Genomic DNA, 24,858 nt, shown 5'->3' with positions numbered 1-24,858 from the left:
ATAAATCCGATTCTGCTTTTACAATTTAATATACAAAAGGCGAGTTTAATTTCGTATTTATATAATTTTTATTCCTATTCAGAAATTGCGCTCAAAATGTATTATAAATTCATTTCGTACATTAAAAAAATTTAATTTTATTGTAATTTCTCCATTAATTATTTTTCAAAATAAATTTTTACAAAAACATTTTGATCTCGTAATATTCGTTATTTATCAACGAAGTTATGCTGGCAAAGAATGTTATTAAAAAAAATTGAATTAAAATATCATTAAATACTGTTAAATTATCGTTATCTTTTAACAGGCTGTAATTACAAAAGATAATGTCGATCATTAACAACATCCATTAACTTTCACGTTTCCAAATGTTAACGATCCAACGAATAAATCGATCTTCATCGATAATCCTTTAATTGAGCATTGATGTTCCTGCTTACTAACAATGCGGAAGAACATACGCGGAAAAGAATCATAAAAGGAAATCGAGCAAAACGATGGTCAAGTTTCCTGCTCTCGAGTTGCTCGTTTCCATTCGATGGATCACTCTTCCTGATCTAAAGGACAAATTGTCCAAAGCCGGTCAAGCGAGAAAATCGTGATTTTCTCCGCGCTGAAATCGCGATCGTCCGATCGTACGAAACGTGACCGAATCCAAAGAGTATCGAGCAAAAATGCGTAACGGAAAAATTATTGATTTATCAGAGACAACGTGTTGAAAACACGAGAAAACAAACTGCCAGGAATAATTCTGTGAATGTTGTTCTTGGACGAAAATAAGTATCGCTATATTTCACATAATTGTGTAACATCCTTCGCGAAATTAACAGCAATCTAATTCGCGAACACGAGTTTTTAAATGTTTTTAATTTCCTCTTCAATTTCGATCGATCGTGTATAAAGCATTTGAATATAACATACAGATAAAAAGTTTATGGAAAAGTTTTTTTCTATTCGACAATGATGGTAGCAGTAAGAGAAATTCTGTATCGTGAATAATAAATCGTCTTTGATCCAATCCTATTGTCAGTAGCGACTCCATTTTGTCCCTCTGAGGTAAAAGAGTCACGTGAACGTTAGAACGATGTAAAATCAATTAAAATGGAATAGAATATAAAAGATACCCTACAAAGGAGCACTGATGTTTAATCGTAAAAATACCGATGTATGCATTACTTTAACATCTTGTGTAAATTTCACATATCATTGCGTTTCTCAAATATTGATAATATATACTTTAATCAATATATACTTTAAATTGTGTATTTGAGCAAAGAACAGCTTTAATAAAACAAAATCCAGAATGCGGATAAAGAGAACAACAAATCTCGTAAAAGGTGATCAAGAATTGAGAAATGTTCATAAAACAGGTGCTTGCAATAATTGTTGAATTTGAACGATCGATCGAATACATCACAAGTGAACACGATCTTGCACTCCGTTAGATTTAATATGTATACTGAATAAAACGCGCAGATATATTTTCAATATATGTATACGCGTCATTCATATAACTCCAGTAGTTAGGTTCGCGCGGTCGCAGTTATATATGTAAGTAGCCTCTGATAATGCATATGTCGTGTGACAAACCATAACCCAACAGCATATGATGTGACACAGAGCGTATAGCTAGCTCTCCGCGGCTCTCGCGTTGCGGAAAAATCAATAACAAGCGTGGTCTGGCATGGCGCGTCACTCTCTCAGGTGCTTGGCTGTGAGGAAGGAAGCCGGCCTGCTAACCAGCCTAGCCAGCCATCCTACCGTCCGATCGAGCGGACGATGGAAACGAGTCACCTGCGGCACACACTGTGTATTGTGGTGCACGATCGAATTCCCGCCTTCTCTCTAACCATATACACGTTCCAAACGTTACCGCTCTCTATACACACGTTTACGCGGAACTCAGTCGCATATATGTATATAACTATATGTATGTGCACTAGCAGCACAACATGATACACACGTAAAGTTTGCGCGTATAATGCGCCTGCGCGTCTCGTGACGTGCAAACTATGAAAAGAGGGACGAAGAGGGAGAGATACGATGGACGGAAGAGGAAAGCGTTGGAAAGAGCAAGTGAGATAGAGAAAGAGAGGGAAGAAAACGAGAAAGAAAGAGAAAAACGGAATGAGAAGTACACAAAGAGGGCGCGAGAGAAACAAGCAATATGGCGAGTGTGGAAGTGAGACAAAGAGTAACCGTGGTAAGGTGATGGAAAGGAAGGAAGAAAGGAAGGAAGGAAGGAAGTATGTCGGATGCTCGATGCAAATGTATAGAAGTACTTACACGCGCGGTCTTGCCGCGACGAATGAAGAGAAAGAGAGAAGGGTGAAACGAGGAAGCGATCGGCGGCTTTAGTACATATGAAGAGAGAGAGGATCGTGCGTAATGCACAGGCGCATCGTTAACGATACAATATACGGTGTAGTTAGTGTACGTACCTCGTCTTCACCGGTGGCCACCGTGTTGACGGAGTCCATACTCTGTGAGAGCGGTGCGTCCATGATGCAAGCGAGTTTGCTGGATGGTCCGGGGTTTCCGGGGGCTGCGGTTCGAGCGGGTGGCGGCGATGAGTCCACCGTATCCCGTCTCGGGCGTTTTAAAGCGGGCGGCGTTATGGTTGTACCGGCGAAGACGACAGGCGCCTCCAGGACGTATCACTGGAAATAACCCTTTTCTCGCGAGAAACCCAGGCGTTTCGCCTCCTTCCTCCTTCTCCACCTTTACTCCTTTCCTTTCCGTATCTAAACGCGCGCGCGCACGTATGTATGTGTGTCGGTTCTACTTTCTTCCGTTCTACCCTCTCTCTCTCTCTTCCTTTTCGTCGTTTCGCTTCTTCCGCTTCCTGTTATGTTTCTTCTTCGTCGCCTGCACCTCCACCTTCACCGTCACTACCTCCTCCACCTCCAGCCCTATAACAGCGCGGTGCTGCTACCGTTACTCTCGTTGCACCTGTCACGCGCTGCAAGGGCGTCAGGAAAGACCGATGCAGAGAGAAAGTAAGAGAGAGAGAGGGCTAGAGAGAGAACGAGATGGTCTGAGTTGTAGGTAGAATGTGTATGTAGCCTGCAGGTGTTCCCACGCGTCTATTTTAGAGCAATCGATACACCGTGCCCGTGGAGGAGGGCCAAACCCAGAGAACGTGCTCTACCGTGGTAGTTCGTCGACGACACTTGTTCATCTACCGGCAGGTAGTAGCCCATGCAGCAGCGAGGTATAATCCGCTCTCTCTTCACGTATTCCGTTATATTCACGTTTATTAAACGATACTGATTAATCGCGTATTAATCGATCACGTGAACGGAGATGGATGAGCACGGTTGAACGTTGACCGACGATCTGGATCCGGATGTATCCGCGCGACGATGTATGCAGACAAGAAGCAGGTAACGACAATTCGCGTTAGACGTAAAACGCGTTTTTCGCCAGCGCAGCGCGTGCGTTCGTCGTATGTTTTTTATGTGTATTTGTATTATATTCCTTTGCGTTTATGTAGTAGATTGAAAGATATGTATATATATGTTATGTTGATTGACTCTGTATATGTATACAATTGTGTGGTGATTAACCAATTAGAGAGACCGAGCAGGAAAGACGAATAACTCGGCGAGGGACAAACGAAAAAACGTAGACCGCGATTTATAAATGAACAACACACCGGTCAGGCAAGTAAGAATAATAATAATATATTGTTACGTAAGCACTGCGACACGACTGGTACGCAGGTTGCCGATAGACTGACGGACTGCGAACGAACACGACGCTTGAGACGGGTGCGCGCGCGGGGTCGAATCGCTGTCGGTGTTGGGGTGGGGCGAGGTGGGGTGGCCCACGGGCTACTGGGTCGGGGTAGGTGAGTGGGTGGTATACAGGGGTGGGGGTCACGCACGAGGTATGATGAGGGGATCAAGGGGCAAGGCACGCGCCTAGAGGGGACTCGCCCTCCCTATTTTACCTTTTCCTCTGACGATACTGGCGGTGACTCCGAGCGAGAAAATTGTGAATTCTGGCTCTATCAAATGGAGATATGACCGAGTTCGTTAAGGAAACAAAAATGAGGAATTCTCCAGTTTTGTTACGCGCTTTTTTTAATTCCACGAAACTTCGTAGAAATTGTGTTGATAATAACGTTGCTATGGTTAGTTATACGTTATATGGAGGAGCGCGCGTTTCACCGCGACGCGTTCAACAATATACACTGAGGTTAATCGATCGACTGTAAATTGATACCTACGAGTCATAAATTTCCTTTTTTATGCATTAAGTTTACACGTATGTGTAAACGATTTTTATTTTTTAATATCTATATTATTTTTTTGAATATTTTATTTAGAAATATTAATATTTTATGATATCTAAAGTGAATCTAAAAGAAATATGAATATTTATAAAAAATATATTTAATTTCAAAAAGAGATTATTTTTAGAAATTATTTTACAATTAGTTTTTTAATTTTAAATATTGAAAAAATAATATGTACGTTCTATTTTATATTTAATTTTGTTACTCATTTCCTGGAGAAATATAAATTTTTAATTATACAAAACATTGTCAAGTGATAATATTCAAAACTAAAATACATTTATTCAATTCATTTTTTTACAATAGACATCTGTATTTTCCATAGAATGCAAGTAGTATTGAACTCTCGAATGAAATGAGAGAAAGAGAGAGAACCACTGCGCGTTGTTCCGTTCAACTCGAAAAACTTTGTAACCATATGCTTTCCCCATGACAGGTGGAAGTCATACGCTGCTTTCCTTGAGATTAGCAAGTGAAGAATGTTATTGGTGTTCGTATCGTGGATTATTTCGAACTAGATTTAGTAAAAATTCTCATAGAAAGATGATTCAACACGATGAAACACGTAATTTTTATTTTTTTCTATTTCTTTTTCTTTTTTATTTTTCAATGTTGAAATTTTAAAAAACAATAATGACTTTAAATGAAATTTTTCAAGAAGTTATTCTTTTTAAAGCAAATTTTTAATATTGATAAGATAAATGTTTAATTTCGTTCCCTTTATTTTAAAGAAGAAATTGTATTGAATTATAAATAATCAATGCAGTTCGTTAGAAAATAAAAAGATATAAGATGAGCATTTCTTGAAAATTATATATTAAAAAGAAATGATTTTTCTAAAATAATAAAAGAAAATAAATAAAAAAATTCTCGCTATGAAAGAAACTCTAATCACAATAGAAAATAATATGATTGTATGCTAGATTCGATAGACATATATTGAAGAAAATGTTTTATTGATAACTTATTGCTTGAATCGATCGTTGGTTCCACATCTGCAATACAGAATAATCATAGATACACGGTTAAATGATTTTAGTCTAATTCCATCATGTAAACACAAAATAATAGTAATTAAATATAATTATTTTTGCATATGATAGCTTATGTAAAAAAATATGAAATAACTTGCATACTATAATTACTGCGGCATAAATTTAAGACGAACATGCATGTCGTGTTATTTATCTCGCTCGATAATCATTCATATGTTCAAAAACATAAATTTAAAATAATATTTCATAGTGATTTAAGAAATATTCTATTTCATTATTTTCATGATTTTATTATTGAATAAAATAAGATTTCGAATATAAAATTCTATAAATTTGTACATATTGCCTTAATTTTTAATAATTTGTTTGTAATAATAAAATTATAATAAAAAAATCATAAATTTCTTTCAATATGCAAATATATATAAATTCCAAAAATCATATATTATCTTGAAGTATATAAAAAAAAAAAAAAAAAATATGATTCTCAAAAATCATTTACGAATTTTAATATTATTTTTACTTTTATAAAAAATATTCCAATATCCTTTAAATTAATTGTAATGTTTGTAAAAATTTTATATGACCGTTATCGATTTTCATATTATAAATTAATTGAAAAAAAACCTTCGTAAAAAGTTGTTAATATATGTGTATATATAAATAAACCTCGATACTCTAAATTAACCTATATATCTGATTTTCAACTTAAGTATACTGATGATGATATAATATAATTTCCTTCAAGTAAAACCAAACATTATTATTAAATAATAAATTGATAGTTTTTTGATAAAAATATTGAATCATCAATTTCTTTATTGAAATATTAAATTTCTTGAAATAATTATTTTTTTATTCTAATTATATAATGTAACAATATTTAAAATTGCAGATATTACATTATCTATTATCGAATATTGAATGTTTAATTTTATTGGTTATCTATATATTGTCCAGTTTTTGAATAATTAATATTCACTACATTTATTCAAGAAAAGTTTAATATTTACTATTTATAATATTAACTAGGCAAATTACAAGAAATTTTATATTCATATTTACTTATAAATAAAAAGAAATAAATTTTCAATCGTATAAATGAAAACTTGACTTGTTCTCTTATTAAGAAATGGCGCGAAAAGTGGCTAGAAGTGATTTAATACTTATATAGTTTGATGCTTAAGTGGCTCATTAAGCTAGCAAACTGATAATATTAAAAAAATAACTTTGTTTAATAATTTATTTTATAATTATTATATTGCATTAAAAGTAAATATTTTCTTTTTTAAATTGTAAGTAATAAAGGTTAATCATATATTTTTATAGCTAAATAAATAAAATAGATAATCTTATTCATATAGAAAGATATAATAAATAATTTTATTTTAGATATTTAAAATGGATAATGATAGTGATTCTGATATAGGTGATATTTTAAATGATCTTTTAGCTAATAGTGAAGTAGAAGAAAATAATAAATCACCTCCAAAAGAAACTCTGAAAGAATTAGACTTTAATTTTTTAGATAATACTTCTAAATTAAATAATGAAAATGAATTTATTAATGTTCAAAAGAAAAGTGAAATTCATGATGATATACTTGATTCTTCAGATGATGAAGATAGACGTTATTTTGAGAAACAAAAGTATTCTAATTATGGACGTGATATAAAATCTTTATTAAAGAAAGAAACTATTAAAAAGAATGAAGATAAATCATTATCATGTGAAACAAATAGTAAAACATTTGATTTTAGTGCAACAAAAATTAATAAAAATGTAAATATGAATAATAATATCACAGTTATTTCTAAAGATATTTATAGTGATCCATTTTTTGGATTAAGAATCATTAATCCAATTGTTTCTTCAGCAGAACTAAAAGCACGTATGATTGATAAAATACCAGTTACAGTATCAAAAATAAAATATCATCTTAATTCTGAAAATGTGGAAAAAGATTGGGTAATTGCAGGAATATTAATAAATAAATCTTTGCCAAAAACTTCTCAAAAGGGAACTTCATATTCTATATGGAAAATAAGTGATTTATCTGAAAATATAAACACTATAAGCCTTTTTATGTTTAGTAATGCTCATAAAACTCTTTGGAAAACAACTATTGGAACTGTGATAGGTATTCTTAATCCAAATATCTTAGAATCTAAAGACAATTTTGATTTAGCTACATTAGCAATTGATAATCCTCAAAGGATCATGATTCTTGGTAAATCTAAAGATATGGGAAAATGCAAATCAAAGAAAAAAAATGGAGAACAATGTAATTCTATTGTAAATATTAGTCGCTGTGAATTTTGTTTATATCATGTGAAAAAGGAATATAAAAAATGTTCTCTTAGAGCAGAATTACAATCATTTAGTAATACTCAAAATTTTTCAATAGATATGTTTAAAAAAAAGACACGACACCAACAGAAACCAATGAACAATATGCCTGAATTTCATGCTGTTGTTGCAATGAAAAGTAAAAAATTAGAAGAGAAAGATGCTAAACGGTTAGCATTACTTTCAGGAAGTCAAAAGAATGATAATTTAATTAATAAAAATTTAAATAATGTAAGAGATAAAAATGAAAAAGTAGGAATATCAGAACAACAATTGAAAAAAAATTTTGAACAAATAAATAAATCAAGAGGTTGGAAAGTTGCTGTATTATCTCAAACATCTCTAAATTCCTGCAAAAATAATAATATAGAGAAAAAAGATTTAAGTATGCTTTCTTCAAATCCTCATTTAGGTATTGGTTGTCATAAAGGAACAATAGATTTGTCAGAACCTATAACTAAAAAACAAATTAATAATGCTAAAAGAAATGCAGTTAAATGGGTTAAAGAAAATGGAAAAATTAAACCTAAAGATCCAAATAAAGTACGTTTGAATAAAGAAGAAAAGTTAGAGAGGGGAAAAAAACGACCAAGAGAGCCAGAAAATGATGAAAAGCAAGAAATAAAAAAACCAAATATTTTGTCAGATAAGTTTAAAGAAATAATGCAAACTAAATCTACTCATACTGATCTTATTGAAAAATCTTATGAGCAAGAAAAAGATAAATATTTCAATAAACTGGAAATGAAAGAAAAATTAGAAGAGAAAATGTTAACTACCTATAAAATTCCTTGTAAAGCTGTTAAATGTTTAATTTGTAAATATACATCATTTTCTGCTTCTGACATGTGCAAGGATCAAAAACATCCATTGCGCGTTATTGATGCAATAAAAAGATTCTTTAAATGTGCAGATTGTGGAAATAGAACTGTAAGTTTAGATAGAATACCTTCGCATAGTTGTATAAAATGCAGCAGTTCAAATTGGATAAAAGCTGCAATGATGGATGAAAGAAAAACAAATGTTTCTGTCACCGCATTATCCATACGCGGAGACGAAGAAACTTATATAGGATCAATGATCAAAGATGCCAATCTTAATCTCTTGGTACCAGAAAATGACAACAAATAGTATCATGTTAATTGAAAATTTATAAATTATATATATAAAAGAGTGACATCTTTTTTGAAAAATTTTTTTTATATCTATTTAATTTGTATACTATGTTATAAATATAGATAATTCTATTTGTTTGTTTTTATTATCCTTAATATTTATACTTTTTTAATATATATGTAAAATATACAAAAGTAAAATAAAAAAAAATTTTATATTAATGAAAATTCTATATATATATGTATATATGTACATATAAAAATGTAATTTAATATTTTTACAAGACGAATGTTATTTTAAAAGCAATTAAAAAAATAAATACATGTAATATACCCATTCAATTGTACATATTAAAATTAGGTATAAAATGGTATAAAATGTATTTCAATGATTATGAGAACTTTCTTTTTTATTGTATTATGCCAATTTTTTTTTCATTTTTCTATTCAAATTTCTATTCAACAGCACCTCATCTTATAGGCAAATATTTTACCAATAATATAAAGATAATTTTCTGTCATTTCATATAAATAAAATTTACGTATATGTATAAAAAGGGAGAACATTAACAAAAATGTAAAAAGACGTTATAATTGGAACCCGGAAATATCCTTTATTGTGAAATTATCACAGAGCAAAAATGTTAAAAACTATTTTTTTATTCTCTTTATTACTATTATTATTTATTTTTTTATTTTACAATCTTAAAATATTTTTAAGTAATTATTTTAAATATGCTCTGTGAAAACAAATATTATTGTGACATTTTCGGGTTCTAATAGCAACTTCTTTGCATGAGAAACATAGACTGTATTTTCATTTCTTATTCACTTTTTCATATTCTATTCTATTCAGATTCTTATTAAATTTTGATATTAACGATACGTTTTAATTTTCTTTGTGTATAAATTTTGTAATGCGTACGTGAAAAAAGAGAAATTGGAAATAATGTTTAATCATCAAATTTCATGTGTTTTTGAAGAAGCACATCAAAATATTTTATAGTTGTTAATGTTACAAAATTGTATTTTTCACAATTTTGTATTATTAATAGTAAAATAAATAATATATTTTTAAATTACGTATTAAAAAAATATAAAACTGTAATGACATATGAATTAATTTCCTGAAAATTAAAGAATATATTATAAATTAATACTATAATTTTTTGTTATTTAAATGATTTCTATTTTCAAAATTAAAATATTTTTCATCTTAATAATTATTTAAATATTGAAAACTATTATTTTGTCATTATTTCAATATCCCTCTTTATCACTTCACAAAATATTATTAATCCTAGAAAGACCGGGGGAGGAGGGGTAAAGACCCTCCTCGAGTCCACTATTTACAAAATTTGAAAAATGTTTTTTCATTCAAAAAATTTCTAAAAATTTATTTATTATCGTTTAAGGATTCGCATAGAAAAATCGATAATTAGATATATTGATAGAAAAATAGATATCAATATATCTTACATTGCAACGAAGAGGAATTTGTCATAAACCAAATGGCAAGAATATATTCATATAATTCCGCGGAAATCGGAGATGACTTTTCTCTGTTTTATATATTATTAAATATTGCTGGTCTACATATTCATATTATAAATACATATTCCTTATTTATAATAGTAAATCTAAATTAGATGATAAATAAAAATGAACACACAAAAGATTTTCTTACAAGAGTTATTCAATGAATTGATTCAAAAGCAATTAGATAGGAATCCGAATTTAACAAGATTGCAAAAGCATACAATAAATAATATAGAAAAAATAAAGGAGATAACAGCAAAAAGAAAAAAAATAAAAGAAAAAAACCAACAGGAAAAGGATGCTGCTACAAATGTTATCGGAAGCGAAATAAAAGAATAAAATATAACTTATCCAAGGCAAAGCAATATTGTACTAATTGTAAACAACATATATGTAAAAATCATTCAAATAGTGTAATACGAAACTTGTGAATAATTAAATTTTGATGTATCGCGATTGGGTTAAATAAATTATTAATGAAAAATCTCATACAAAATATTAATATGTTCTATTCATATTCCGAATAATCCAAAATTACTCATCCTATTAAAATATTTGCTTTTAAAACATGAAAAACTTAGGTGGACTTAATATATCTCTCATTAGTTTTTTATATAATGATTCAAGCCTCGGTCTTTCTGGGGTTAATAGAACGTGTATCATGGTACGGCCAACAATTTTTTACGTAACTTTAAAATTCATATTTTTACCGTTCATAATTCATTTCATTTCAGTAAAGATGAGTTAAAATTTTTAGGACATAGCACAAATGTACTTTATACGTACAATACATATAAAATATGAGGTAATAATAAGTTCATATTCTGAAAAATTTGATTAAGCAAAACTTATAACGATTACATCTTTGTATTGCCTTGCTAGATAAATGTAACATTTGAAGGAACAAAAATATTTTGTAGCAATACAGGAGAATAAGATTGCCAAAAATTATAAATCTGTTAGCAGATTATACAACTATGCTTATGGAAGAGATCATAGGCAAGCCATAATCTAAGTACGTCATTGATTTGTTTAAATGAAATGTACGAACGACGTCTAATCTTTTTTTTATGCGCATTCTTTTGCATACTCATTTTCTCTTACCTTACATAAAAATCAAAAAACAAAAAAAAAAAAAAAAAAAAAAAAAGAACCAAAGATTATTTAATATTACGCAGATTTTCCCTAATCTCTTTCAGACATTTACCGAATTATTATAGAACTAAATCTTGTATACTTAAAATAATCTTCTGCTAAACAGAAGAAATAATCGCACCGATATAGTAATAAATAATTATCTAGATTCCTATTGAAAGAATGTTTACATATAAAAATTTAAAGAAACATTAAGCTGACATTCAACATTTCGCTGCCTTGAAGACAATACACAGATACAATACTTTTAAACCATCATGTTTAGAATTCGTTGTGCACATACCATAAGCCAGGTCATTTTTGTTGAACGTTCTATTTTGATGAAGTTTTCATAAAGCTTTATCCCTGCATCACATACGTTGTAATAGTATAAATAATCTAATTATACTATTAATTAACAATACATTATTTTCACCAAAAGATTCACAATATTTGCAAACCTTTCTTTACTATACAGCGATATTTCATAAAAGATACTTCACCAAAATTGCACGTTTCATTCTTCTCACATTTATACATACATATTATTATTTATTACAAAGGCATCATATGAATAAGCAATTTAAATTAACAATGTTAAAATAAATTTTGTAATATTTTCAATAACTGCCACTTAAATATTGCAGAAGATACTTCTTTACTAATAGAGTGCACCGTTGTAACAATCGAAAAGATATATCTCGATACACTTGCGGAGAATTTGTTATATACAATTATGAGTGTACAAAATATAAGAGTCGAGAGCCAGCAAAGTTAATGTAGATACGAAAAATTATTTCTTATATGTTTATATGTGTATCACTCGATGAGACGGAAAGATTTTATTTTCCTGGGATATTACGCGATCTTAACTTATGTCTAAGGCAACAGTGCCATTAAAAATTTAAGTCTATATACAGAACTCTTCATTATTCATATGAATTTAGTAATCGGTATAGAATACACGATACGCAACTTCATGTTCATGATAATCAGTTTATTACAGCTTATCCATGATTGTATCTGAACAAAAATAACGCTACATTCATCCTCATGCTATTTGAGTATCTTTTTACGTTTTTTTCTTCTTCTCAATTGTAAAATTTACGACGAGATGATAACATTAATTTGTTACAAAATTATGATATATCTCCAACCGTGTACTGTACAAACATATTCAGCACTGTAACGCGTGTAATTATTATTTAAATAAATCCATGTGAATAATTAAAGAATGTAACTGTAATACAAGATAATGTTGTGTGAGATAGGCAGGTATCAAGCTGGCTTAATTAAGTGTCACAGTCTTCGAGTTGCCTTTTTTTCATCATGGACATGGATTATCGGCGCGTCACGTCTTGTGCTTTTCACCTTTGTGTATCGACTATGAATTGCTTGAATGAAATCTAATGAATAATTTCATAATGTGTGTGTTGCATCATATAATAAATTTTATAAACATGTCCTTCTATGTGCCTCTCTTGAAATATGATGCAAGGGAGAACATATACTTATGTTTTCCTCTGAAGCTAAAATAACTGTCTGTTGAGTCACAGATTTAATAATCATCCAGATCAAAAGTATCAACTTCAACATCTTCCAACTGCATACTCTGAAAGTCCACTTTGTACCGCAATATACCTGTAAAACATATTAACAAAATACTATTTTAGACACAAAATTTAATTATAATATTTTTATTATAATAAATTATAAAAATAAATGAAAAATATTTGAATTATACAAATGATGCTCTTTAGAAAAAGATAGATTTTATAAATAAATTAATAAAATTTACAATCAATAATTTGTGAAAAATGATGATAAATAATTTTTATGTAATTATTAAAAATTTATTTAATGATAATTATTAATCATGCATAATGTCTTGTATACAGTGTTTTTCGGGTTTTTAACAATAGTTTAATAATTCATAAATATAATTATATTCTTCAATAAAAATTGATTATATAAAACAATAATTTAGAAAATACTATTTTAGAAAAACACTGTTATTTTTAAAGTTATTCGATATAACTTGTAAAATAAAAAAATCATAATATCATAAAATCAAGATGATATGAAATAAATATATTGATAATATGATTATAATGTAAAATGAATGTTATACATGTAATGAATATAATTTTAAAATTATAATTTAAAAAATATTAATTAATAATCCTAATTTATAATTTTATTAAAAATATAAAAAGCATTTAACTCTAACTTATAAAAATATATGCTATAATAAGAAAATAATAGACAATATAAAATACACTATAATAAAGAATTATAGTGTAAATAAACAGTTATTCATGTTGTTATGTATTAAATGTATTACAATCTATAATTTTAAATAATTATTTCTATAAATTAATAATCTTACTATTAATAACAAAAATAAAATAAATGTAATATTTATAACTAAATATTGTAGTGATACTGTTTCTAATAATAAAAAAATTATATATTATTAATAAATAGAATCATTTTTTATATGTATAACATTCTAAAGCAAAATATATTTAAGTGCAATAATAAGGCTTAATAATTTCACAGCTTTTTTTTCCACTAAATTAATAAAAAGCAATTACTATACCTTTCCCAATATGCAAGCTAATAGAAACAAACCATCAATTAGTACTTATGCTTGATCAAATCGATTAATAATTTAACAAAGCCTAGCTATTTATTACATGAACAATGATTATTTAATTATATTTTATATTCATCACCAAAGAAATAATATTATTTTCTGTTTTTAATATTTACTCAAGTATTTGTAAGGAACATAAAATCATAATTTATCTTTGGTAATGAAATAAATATTTGCCTATTGCATAACATGCAGCAAACAATTTATGATTATTTTTTTATACAAGCAATAACAAAGCATATTTATATAATTATATGAATATTAGATATAATTTTAATAAAATATTTTATAATAATACTTCTATCTATATTTGAATTAAATCAAAGTTCTAATTCAGAGCTTCAAAAGATAAATATATACATTATTAAATTATAAATCTATTCTAATAAGAAATATAATTCTAACAAAATTTATAAATTAATCATATATTATAATATTTTTAATGCAATAGATGTTTATTATATTCTTATTTAAAATCAATTGTATGTATTAAGTAATTTATTTAAAAATCTAAAAAATATTATGTTTTTCGTTTGCAAAAAATTTATTTAAATTTATTAAAATTGAAAAATAAAGAATAAAGATAATAAATATATATAAAAAAAAGGAATTTAAAATATCTGCCTATAAAATAGCTAAGAAGCATTACATGCAATAAAAAAAATTTTCTATATATATCTATTGCAGAATAAAATAAGAAATAGTGGTTTAGATTTTATTTCGAAAATCACATATATATATATACACACACACACATACGCATATATATACTTCGTTAAATTATTATTACAATATATAAAATGCGTAAAATAATATTTTATAAAATTAAATATTTCTTATCTTTATCTTTAATTTTTATCCAATTATTTTTTATACATTATTAATCTTTATTATATCGTATTATTATGTTGTATCTTCATGACAATACAAAAAATAGAATATATATCTTTATAATAAATTTGATATTTTCATATTTTGAGAATGTATTACATTGAATTCAAGAATTAATAAAATTATATTATGTGTCATCTAAATTATGATTAATTTTATGTATACAAATATGCAACAAAAATTTAAAGTAAAATGTATCATGAGAAAACAAAAATATATAATTGTGTTTATGAAAATAAGCAATATCATATTTCAATTAAATTGATGTGTATTGTACCTACAGTTTGATTTTAATTACTAATAATATAACGTACAATCACTAAAAAAAACAGTGTCTAATAATGTTCAAGACAGAAAAATTGGAAAACTGGAATACTTCAACTCACCCTCTTCAAATACAATTATCCATATTTCATATATGTATATACAAGATTTTCTTAATTTTTGTACCACCAAGAAAAAAAGAAGACAGCAAAGTTTTCAGGCTTTTTATTTGTAAAAGGAAACATTATACCTCGAAATTCACAACTAAAAATATCTATATTCACATTCAAACTCATCAGAAGAGACATACATATACTACAGATTTGCACAGAAGTATCGAACTATACTATTCAGTGAGAAATCCAACAGAAGAAACTTCAAATTTTTTTGGACAAATTTATCGTTCCATACTGATGCATATATTTGAAGTCTCAATAATATAATATATCAATAATAATATTATATTAATGATTTTTAACAATTGAGTAAAAATTGATCTCTTCATGATGAGTATAGGATTTATATCATAAAATAATATATGATATATTTGATACAGTCTACTCTTAAAATGCAAATTATTTGATGTACATTGACACAATTAAATTATTAATGAATACTATTAGTTATCATATGAGGGTTTAATAATTAAATTATCATTAATTAATGTAATAATATTTTAGTGTAGTTATTTTATTTTTTTGCTATTTTATTTTTTTATTTAAGTATATATATATATATACTATAAGGCTCATAAATATTTTGATAAATTTGTCCAGTTCTGAAAGTAATATGTTCTATAATACACGAAATGTAAACGAATGCACTCAAGACAGAGAAAGAGCTACCTGGTCAACTTTGAGTATTTCACAGATGAAATTAGTAATCATCGAGGTCAACATCATCAAGAGGCTCATCAGCCTGCAGTGACTGGAAATCAACTTTGTAGCGGAGGATTCCTATGCATCAAGATATACTCCGTAATTAAAACTCATATTTTTAACTTTTTTTTAATACCATTTACTTTTGAAATATATGAATTTATTTAATATCTTGATAAAGATACATTTTTGAAATTTGCACTACTTTTTTATTTGTAATAAATGTTTTAAAAAGGAAGAAATATTTGGAGAAAATTCTCAAGATTCAACTACATTTTAAAAATCTATTGAAAGTTTTATTATATATACACAACATTAAACTTATATCTTTTGTTTTACAGGTTAGCTAATCAAAGTGGAATCAGCCGCTTTTCAGTTAGTATGTACTTCGAGTGGATGAATACAAATTATTACTTTAAGTATATTACTTTCAGTCAAATATAATGTTAGTAGCCCCAAAAACAAATAAAAAAAAGTAAAACTTACCTCCAATGCCACCAAAACCTCTTACAAATTGAGAACCTTCTTGAGATTTATCTGTAATGATTTCCAAAGTGGCACCAAAACTCTTGTAATTGTTTGCTAACCACTCAAGCAAAGGCTGACATTCTACAAGTTCTAATTCTACTCCACTCTAAATTTAATACAGAATATTTAATATTAATTATATTTATGCTTATTTAATTAAATTTACTAATTAAATAATTAAAATTTTTTAATTTACCTCTTTATCAGTAAAATGAGTTTTGTCTTTTTCTTGTTCTGGTGTTAGATGTAAAACCTTTTCTTCTGCATTTGTATGATTTTTTAAAACATATCGTTGAATGTCTAAATTCTCCCAGCAAATGAGAGTTTCTACACTACCTAATTCTAATGCTCTTAAAGTATCTTCTACACCAAAACAATATTTTCCTGTATCTTGCGAAATTTCGTCGAAATAACGACCTAGATAATTATAATATTGATATTATTTTTAAAATAAAGTAATAATTCCACCATTACTTTTTTAAATTTATATTTTTAAAATAGAAATTTTTAAAAATATAAATGATAAATATACTAACCAATTAATTTTTTTTCCTGGATAAATTTTACATTTTGCAAAGATTCAGCAGCTAATTCAATAGCTTGATTAAAACCATTTTCACCACCATATGAAACATCTACTAATTTTATAACTTTTGCTTGTAATCTCTAAAATAACAAAAAATATAAAAAATTACAGTAAATTCAAATTAAATTGGAAAAATATATATTTACAAACTTAATTGCATATACAGATATATATATATTCATCAACTTACTGGATCAAACATATCTGATTGACTAAGTTCTGTTTTAAAATCAGCACTACCCGCTAAAATTAAGCCAGCAATATTAGGTTTATCATTAGTAATATATAATTGCGTAGCTACTTCTGCGACTTTTCGAACATAATTGTGTCGTTTTTCCATACGCAACCGAGCAAAACGAAGTGCTGACTGTCCTCCTCTGCCTAAAATTTAATTAAATTAATTAATATAACAATTTCCAGTAAACATATATAAAAAAATATATATATATACACATATATAAATGTTTTATTAAATATTATTATGTACCATGCTTTTTGGGAAGATCTACTGTAAATTTATGTAGAACTTCGCGAGTATTTCCTTGTAGTGTACCAAACAATGCTCCATTACCATCCATGACAATAAAACCAAATTTGTTATCATCAGCAAGTAATGCTGTAAGTGCCTCAGTATGAAACTAAAAAAAATCAAAATATATTAAAATTTTTTTCAAAATTTAATTCAAAAATTTTTTTATAAAATTATAAAATAATACCTTATTATCACAAAGATAAAGAGAAGTATTAATAGGCTTAAAAGGTTCAAAATCAATATTAACTTTCTTTTCTTTTCCTTCTTCTGTTACGATCGTACCACAATATATCACCAGGCCATTTGGAGGCACTAAAATATATAATAATATCTAATTAATATTATCAACATATAATTATACATAATTGCTATGCTTTTGAAGAAAATATTTATGATAAATATTAGTGATAAAAATTCATTTGTAAATTTTTAATTCTAAATATAATAAAATAAATTAAAAATATATCTAATGTTTATATAAATTTTGCAATATAAAAAATTATTAAAATTACCTTTAGTATATAGTTTTAGCCTATGTTGTACAGACGTAATTGCACCCAAAACAGACAATCTATTTACACGAGATTTGATATTTGATGCTGTACCAAATTCATCTGCTAACATTTTGCTTACTCTTGATATTTGATCTTTTGGAGGGATAATTAGTGAAATCATGCTAGTCCCGTTTCTGTGAAATAAGATATTTGATACATGATAAAAATATATTATAAATAACGCTATATTATAAAACAATCTGTTTATATGAGGTTGTACTAATATTATATTAATAAAATATATATTTTTTTAATGTAATAAAAAATTCAATGATAAGACAATAAAGAAATATAACATATTTTTCAGGATTTTAAAAATTTGCAAAATTTTTTGTATAATATTAGGTAAAATTCATTTTCTGATTAGAAACGAAAGTTCGTTACTTCTTATTTACCACATGCTTTTTAAAGCATATGTGCAGATAGAAAATCGAACAGCTGATAAGAAAAGGCGCGGCAATATTAATTTCGACCTACTTACCCTCTAGCCATTTCGAGACTTTTTATAAGTTTCTTGATTTTCCAGATTTCGACATTGCGGTCGGCGGAAGTCTCCTCGTTGGACATAGCTGCGCGTTGTGTCGCGTGGTCGCGGCTTATGAGTTGCTACTAAATTAATCGTTTATCACCAACGGGACAAAGCCTGGAAAGGTGGTCCACGTCGACGTGAAAGCCGGATCTAGGAATTTTTCTCTGAAATGAATGATCAATCCGTTTATCGATGAATCTGCTTCAATCCAGTTTATACCGGATTATGTCAGAAAGAACGTGTTCGACAAAGAATTACTGTTCTATTCCAGAAAATGAAACTATCGTTTACCACACTTTTCACTCACTTTGAGATCAGTATGTTGATGTTTGCCACAAGTGTTACGTTTTAAAAGTGATACTTGTGACACAGCGGGTACCACGCGAAAGTGAACCTCGGAATGCACACGTCGGCCATGCGATGGCACAGCGAAACGTCAGTACTTCGGTGGACGTACTGTACGGTACAAAATGGGAAGCAAAAAGACTGAAGAGTTCGTGCGCGAACAGCGCCTCGAGGCCGCTTGTCGTATTCAGGCGCAGCCGCATTTGCATTGGTTGCTTGCGATTTATTCTATACTACTTAATGCTTCATCCGCAGTAACATAGAAATTTAATTGTAATTTTATTATTTTTTTCTATTTTTATTGGAATTTTATTATAGAATCTATAATAATTAATTTGAAGCAGTTATTAATTTATATATTACTTAATTAATATATATAATAAAAACTGATGAAAAATATAAAAATTTTGATATAATATACATATTTAAATAGAATTTGAAATTTTCGATATATATGAATTATTAAAAATTTCTTTTTTTTTTTTTTGCGTGTGTGTATCAATATATCATACTATAAAAATATTTTTCTTATTACTATATCTAATATTTGTCAATATTTTTGGTTATAAATATTTCTTATCATTATCCTGTTGGTCATGAACATTAAACTTTAAACATACTATGATGTCTATTATATTTAAATATATTGATAAATAATATGACATTAATAAATTGTTTTTTTTTCTAGTATTATAAATATTAAATAAAAAGTAAATAAAATATAATGAATATTGTAATATTTCAATAATTATGTACAAATATATAAGTGTGATCGTAAAATAATTATCTATTCTCGATTTTGACTATTTTTGGCACATGGCATATATACATATATATATATATATGTATGTATTATAACATTTAAATATTAAGATTATATGAATATATATATGTTCTTGATAGAATATAATTTTTTTTACAATGAGATTAAAAACTTATAAGAAATATATAGAGTATGTAAAATCAACTGGGATTTCTATTGTTATTGTTGGGTTAGTTATGTTCATTGCATTTTTATAAATATTGTTTATAATGAAATAATATTATAAATATTTTTTTATATAGTGGCTGTTGGTTTTTATATCAATTACGACAGGTATCACAAATTTTACAATCTTCTGTACCTACTAATATCTTGAGCTTGGAACAACCACATACTCAATATATTTATGTTGATGATCCTCGATTCAAAGGTATTTGTGAAAAATTATATATTAGATATAATGATTTATTAATAATCCTATGTGGAATAAATTTAAATCTTTTTATTATATTTTTAGATGTACTCATGTTACGAAAAGTTGAAAATTTACAATCATCTGTGCCAGTACAATCTCTTTCATTCAATCATACTGTAATGAAATGGTGGAAATCATTAACTCGTAATGTAGCATACAAATTATTATACATTGCACAACATGGCAATGTTAGAGAACGTTTGAAAGCTCTTTGTACTCTTAATTCCTTGAAACATTTAAAAAGTATTTTTTCATTTATTTTATAATTAATATTTTATATTAATATTTTATATTATATTAATATAAATATTTTTTATATTTTTAATTAAAAATTATAGGTTGGCATTATCAACATATTGCACAAATGTTGGATGCCAAAACTGCAATTTCACTTGCAAGAATGCCAAATGTTGATTCAAGATTTTTTTTAAAGCCACCATATTATCATGTACAGCATAAATTACATGTATGTATTGTAGCAATTTTTTATTTTAATTATTTGAATTATATTTGAATTATATGTTTAATGAAAGATTATATTTTCATAGGATGTAATAGAAAAAATACATCAATTACTTCTTCATTTAAGCACATTATGTGAAAATACACATCCATGTCTTATTCAGTTTCTTAATAAAAATTTTAAAGATACACCTTCTGTAAGTATATATTATAAAAAATATTTTAATTTCTATTGTGCAAACTATTTTGTGCGCATTTTAATTATTTACAAAGTATAAAAACAGGATAGTCTGATACTTGATCACGATTTAACAAACTTAGGGCTGGCTGTAGCACCAGCCACAGTATGGGATCAAGAATTATTACAGAATTGTGTACAAGCACTATATCATCATTCTTGTCTTGAGCAATATAGCAAAGGTAAAGTAACAAATAGATATAGCAATTTAAAATTATTTGTAATTAATTTTTTTTTTTCATTTAGATATCATTGATGGTGGTGGTCTTTCATTACTAATGATAATAAAGAAAATTTTTAATGATAACACTAATATGTGTATATTACTTGCAAAAATAATTTCTAATATTTCACTTCATTCAAAATATTTGCAAGATATTTTTCAAGCAGGTATATATGTAAAATAAAATTTTAGAATTCTCTAAGTGCATTATGCATTATTTAAGTTTCCATTTCAAGGTTGGATTGGTACATTGGTAGAGTGGTCTCAAAGTAGTAATGTAAGATTATCAGCACCAGCTAGTCGTGCATTAGCAAATTTAGATATCGATGAAAATAAATTTGTTAAATATCCAAGATGTATCTATCTTCTTCATCCTTTGCATAAAACTACAACAAATATAAATTTGGATGTTATTTTCTTACATGGATTACTTGGTGGTGTATTTATAACATGGAGACAAAGAAATCTTGATACATCTGAAGATGGAGTTGTAGGTTTGTTATTATATAATCTAATAAATGTGAAAAATTTTACATCAATATTCTAATAATTCAGTAATTTACAAACAAATATTCTAATAAATATCAATTTAAAATTAATATTGAAAAATTTATAATATATATATTATTATATTTATAGATCCATATCTTATACAAGATGGAATTGATTTTTCAAATTTGATAGATGATCACTCTCAAGAATTTTTGAAAGATTTAACTTATGATTTAAGAAAACGCGAATGGGATAGAATAGGACAAGATTTTGAAATAATTTTAGATGATTGTCCTCAAAATAGTTCCAGAGGAAATGGACCATTTTCCTGCAATGGGTACAATTTTATTCTTAAAATCTATTTAAAATTTCATTGAAGATATTTATATAATTTTAAAGTAAAATTTATTTAAAAATTTAAAAATTTTAAAATTTCTGATTTTAGAAACGATGCTTGTATGAAGAAAATTTTCCATGATAAGCAACATAAAACACAATGTTGGCCTAAAGATTGGTTACCAGATGATGTACCATTTATTCGAGTTATTGGGATAAATTATGATACTAATTTGTCAATGTGGACATCTCTATGTCCAATAGAGAGTGCAAAGTAAATATGATTAATGTTATTATTTTAATTAACCATTAAATATTTGTAATTTATTTATATTATTTGTTGATTAGAGCTACTATGGCTGGAAGGAGTGAAGAATATATAAAAAAATTATTAACTGCGGGTATTGGAAAACGACCTATGATTTGGGTTTGTCATTCAATGGGTGGTTTATTAGTAAAAAAAATGCTTGTAGATGGTTGGTTTCACCATATAAAATATCTTCATAAATTTTATAAATTTATATATAATATATAATAATAATAATATAAATATAATTGACTTTTTTAGAATGGAAAAATGGCGATAAAAATAATGTATGTAAAAATACACGCAGTATAGTATTTTATAGTACTCCACATCGAGGTTCTCGTGTAGCTGCATTAAAACAGGCAACACAAATGGTGTTATGGCCATCAATTGAAGTACAGGAACTTCGTGAAGGTATACTAAATACTATAACGATATATACTATATATATACTATATAACGATACTAATTTTTTAAATATATTTATAAAAATTATGATTATGTTTAGAATCGCCACAATTATTAAAATTGCACAATGAATTTCTCGATATGTTAAAGGAATATCCTATAGAAATTGTTAGTTTTAGCGAAACTAAACCTACCCATGTAACACCATTAAATGTTCCATTTCAATTTGTTACATCCACTTCAGCAGGTATGATTTAAAAAAATCATAATTTAATATAGTTTTATATATTATAAATTTCTTAATAAAAATTATAATATTTATTTTTATTTATTTTTAGACCCTGGAGTAGGCGAATTTTATGAAATTGCACAAGATCATTTGTCTATATGTAAACCAGCTAGCAGGTAATAATTTAAATTTTTTTATTTTTTTATTTTGTAATTATTATAAAATTACGAAATTTGAATCTTATATTTTTATTTTACAGGCATTCCTTCTTATATCAAAAACTTTTGAGCATTCTTAAACGTCATGTAATTCATGAAAAAAAAACTGTTTCTCCAATTATGGAATTGCTAACATTACCAAGTAAATTATTATAAATTTATTATGTATTTCTATATTTTTGTGTGGTTATAAACAAATATCTTAATGATATAAAAAAGTTATTTTTATATATGTAAATTAACAATATTTATGGCATAAAAAAACAAATAAGCATAACAAATTCATAGTCCTCTTTTTTAATTATAATAACAATAAGTTCAATTTAGAATAAATATCTTTATATTATAAAAATATAAAATATTTTAAATATTCACTTGATACTACTGATTACTTTTAACTAAAATAAGAAACGAAATTTTTGTAATAGAATCAATAAATGAATGATAAAAAATTATGCATTTATTAATAATTTTTTAAAATGTAGTAAAAGCAAGTATCATTCGAATAATAAAAATTTGAAGTATACTTACGAAATTTTCAATCAAAAGATTAATATACTTATATATTTATAATGGAATATTGGAGTCATTTCTTAATTGTTGATGTTTATATCAGACAAAACAAATAAACAAGAAGAGTAAATAGTGGGAGAAAAAGATAGAAATAATTTAAAAATTGTGAAATTAGTGCCATCTTTAGAATATCATAAATGAAACAAAGAAAGGATAGAAAATAATAAGAGATAGTATAAGAAGTAACTTTCAGCGTCATCTTTGAACATTTCTAGAAAGATTTTTTGAAAAAATATTTTTAATTGTCAAGAGATGGCGTTTACTTCTTATCCTATATCTATTTTTTTCTTATTATTTTCTATTCTTTGTGAGTTTCATTTATGATAGAAAATGATGATAATTTCATAATTTTTAAATTATTCTTCTTTCATTATTTAATCTTTTTGTTTATATTTGCTTTTAGCGCATAATCGAATACAAAGTAAGGAATTAAATGCACTTTCATTATTTCTTTTTTAAAATACTACGATATATTTTAATTTGTAAAAAAATATAAATAAAAAATATAGATATTGCATTCTTAGCTTTACAATATATCTTTAAGACAATAAATTTGCAAAATAGAATATGTATATGTACATTGGATTATATCAAATCGAATACTTGATTAAAACTTGGTTATCTTTTTTTTTTAGTATTTTTTCAACTCTAATGGAATAATAATAGATATAATAATAAATTATATAATGATATTTATTATATAATTTATTTATGAAATATTTATTTTATGATAAGATGATATTTGATAAAATAATATATTGTATAGTATAAAAAATTTTAAATAAAATATTATATAAAGTCTATATAGTTTTTTATATTTTATTATTAATAATTTAATATTTTTAATTACTAATTTATTAAATCTGAATTTATATAAATTAAATCTAAAATTTTATCAAATTTATTTAAGGCACTGAATAAATTAAGTAAAAG

The 24,858-nt window shown here is 26.5% G+C and overlaps 4 protein-coding genes across 16 annotated transcripts in view; 2 read left to right on the top strand and 2 right to left on the bottom strand.

Moving 5' to 3' along the window:
* LOC100865386 (protein couch potato) overlaps positions 1-3,739 on the bottom strand; it is a 146,390-nt gene extending 142,651 nt beyond the window's left edge. For 4 of the 9 annotated variants that reach the window (XM_086910225.1, XM_086910227.1, XM_086910226.1 and 1 more), the window contains exon 1: positions 2,442-2,656. In XM_086910225.1, the coding sequence (XP_086766351.1) occupies positions 2,442-2,504 (63 nt within the window). In that variant the 5' untranslated portion in view covers positions 2,505-2,656. Of the gene's footprint in view, positions 1-2,441 lie in introns of all 9 variants that reach the window. The other 5 variants (XM_086910228.1, XM_086910232.1, XM_086910234.1 and 2 more) reach the window with 3 other exon arrangements.
* A 2,677-nt stretch (positions 3,740-6,416) lies between these two features.
* Mcm10 (minichromosome maintenance 10 homolog) lies at positions 6,417-8,990 on the top strand. Its single transcript, XM_031915998.2, has 2 exons — positions 6,417-6,593; positions 6,691-8,990. The coding sequence occupies exon 2, from the start codon at positions 6,700-6,702 to the stop codon at positions 8,776-8,778; it is 2,079 nt and encodes a 692-aa protein (XP_031771858.2). The 5' UTR covers positions 6,417-6,593; positions 6,691-6,699; the 3' UTR covers positions 8,779-8,990.
* Positions 8,991-11,582: 2,592 nt separating this feature from the next.
* eRF1 (eukaryotic release factor 1) lies at positions 11,583-19,436 on the bottom strand. 4 transcript variants are annotated; one of them, XM_012485634.3, is made up of 12 exons: positions 19,164-19,436; positions 18,809-19,020; positions 18,286-18,461; positions 17,958-18,085; positions 17,729-17,879; positions 17,432-17,622; positions 17,192-17,321; positions 16,852-17,072; positions 16,614-16,761; positions 16,095-16,205; positions 14,038-14,054; positions 12,943-13,076 (listed from the first exon to the last, which is right to left on the bottom strand). In XM_012485634.3, the coding sequence occupies exons 2-10, from the start codon at positions 18,892-18,894 to the stop codon at positions 16,126-16,128; spliced, it is 1,311 nt and encodes a 436-aa protein (XP_012341088.1). In that variant the 5' UTR covers positions 18,895-19,020; positions 19,164-19,436; the 3' UTR covers positions 12,943-13,076; positions 14,038-14,054; positions 16,095-16,125. The 4 variants fall into 4 exon arrangements, with proteins under 4 accessions (XP_003693023.1, XP_012341089.1, XP_012341088.1 ...); XM_012485635.3 differs by lacking the exon at positions 14,038-14,054 and having other exon boundaries at positions 12,938-13,076; positions 19,164-19,377; XM_086910223.1 differs by lacking the exons at positions 12,943-13,076; positions 14,038-14,054 and adding an exon at positions 15,459-16,027.
* A 174-nt stretch (positions 19,437-19,610) lies between these two features.
* Positions 19,611-23,633, top strand: LOC100865499 (protein SERAC1). 2 transcript variants are annotated; one of them, XR_015292615.1, is made up of 15 exons: positions 19,611-20,193; positions 20,267-20,394; positions 20,482-20,682; positions 20,778-20,905; positions 20,988-21,098; positions 21,186-21,321; positions 21,386-21,529; positions 21,599-21,856; positions 22,002-22,191; positions 22,300-22,464; positions 22,539-22,666; positions 22,759-22,911; positions 23,079-23,152; positions 23,244-23,310; positions 23,394-23,633. XR_015292615.1 is itself a non-coding variant. In XM_012485631.3 (15 exons), the coding sequence occupies exons 1-15, from the start codon at positions 20,123-20,125 to the stop codon at positions 23,506-23,508; spliced, it is 2,142 nt and encodes a 713-aa protein (XP_012341085.1). In that variant the 5' UTR covers positions 19,671-20,122; the 3' UTR covers positions 23,509-23,633. The 2 variants fall into 2 exon arrangements, 1 of the variants encoding a protein (XP_012341085.1); XM_012485631.3 differs by having other exon boundaries at positions 19,671-20,193; positions 23,006-23,152.
* The last annotated feature ends 1,225 nt before the right edge of the window (positions 23,634-24,858 follow it).

The sequence above is a fragment of the Apis florea genome, unplaced genomic scaffold (genome assembly GCF_048593485.1).
Source record: "Apis florea isolate Af1SG1 unplaced genomic scaffold, ASM4859348v1 contig_3170_pilon, whole genome shotgun sequence".
Lineage (NCBI taxonomy): Eukaryota > Metazoa > Arthropoda > Insecta > Hymenoptera > Apidae > Apis > Apis florea.
This window is presented reverse-complemented; position numbering and strand designations above follow the sequence as displayed.

Coding starts and splice junctions, on each gene's coding strand:
- eRF1 (XM_003692975.4), bottom strand. CDS start 18,894: ATGTCCAACGAGGAGACTTCCGCCGACCGCAATGTCGAAATCTGGAAA. Junction 17,623..17,728: donor AGATCTTCCCAAAAAGCATG/GTACATAATAAT, acceptor ATTAAATTTTAG/GCAGAGGAGGACAGTCAGCA. Junction 13,077..16,613: donor AGGTTTTGGTGGCATTGGAG/GTAAGTTTTACT, acceptor TATGTTTTACAG/GTATATTGCGGTACAAAGTG.
- LOC100865499 (XM_012485631.3), top strand. CDS start 20,123: ATGAGATTAAAAACTTATAAGAAATATATAGAGTATGTAAAATCAACT. Junction 20,906..20,987: donor ATGTACAGCATAAATTACAT/GTATGTATTGTA, acceptor ATATTTTCATAG/GATGTAATAGAAAAAATACA. Junction 22,667..22,758: donor AAAAAAAATGCTTGTAGATG/GTTGGTTTCACC, acceptor TGACTTTTTTAG/AATGGAAAAATGGCGATAAA.
- Mcm10 (XM_031915998.2), top strand. CDS start 6,700: ATGGATAATGATAGTGATTCTGATATAGGTGATATTTTAAATGATCTT.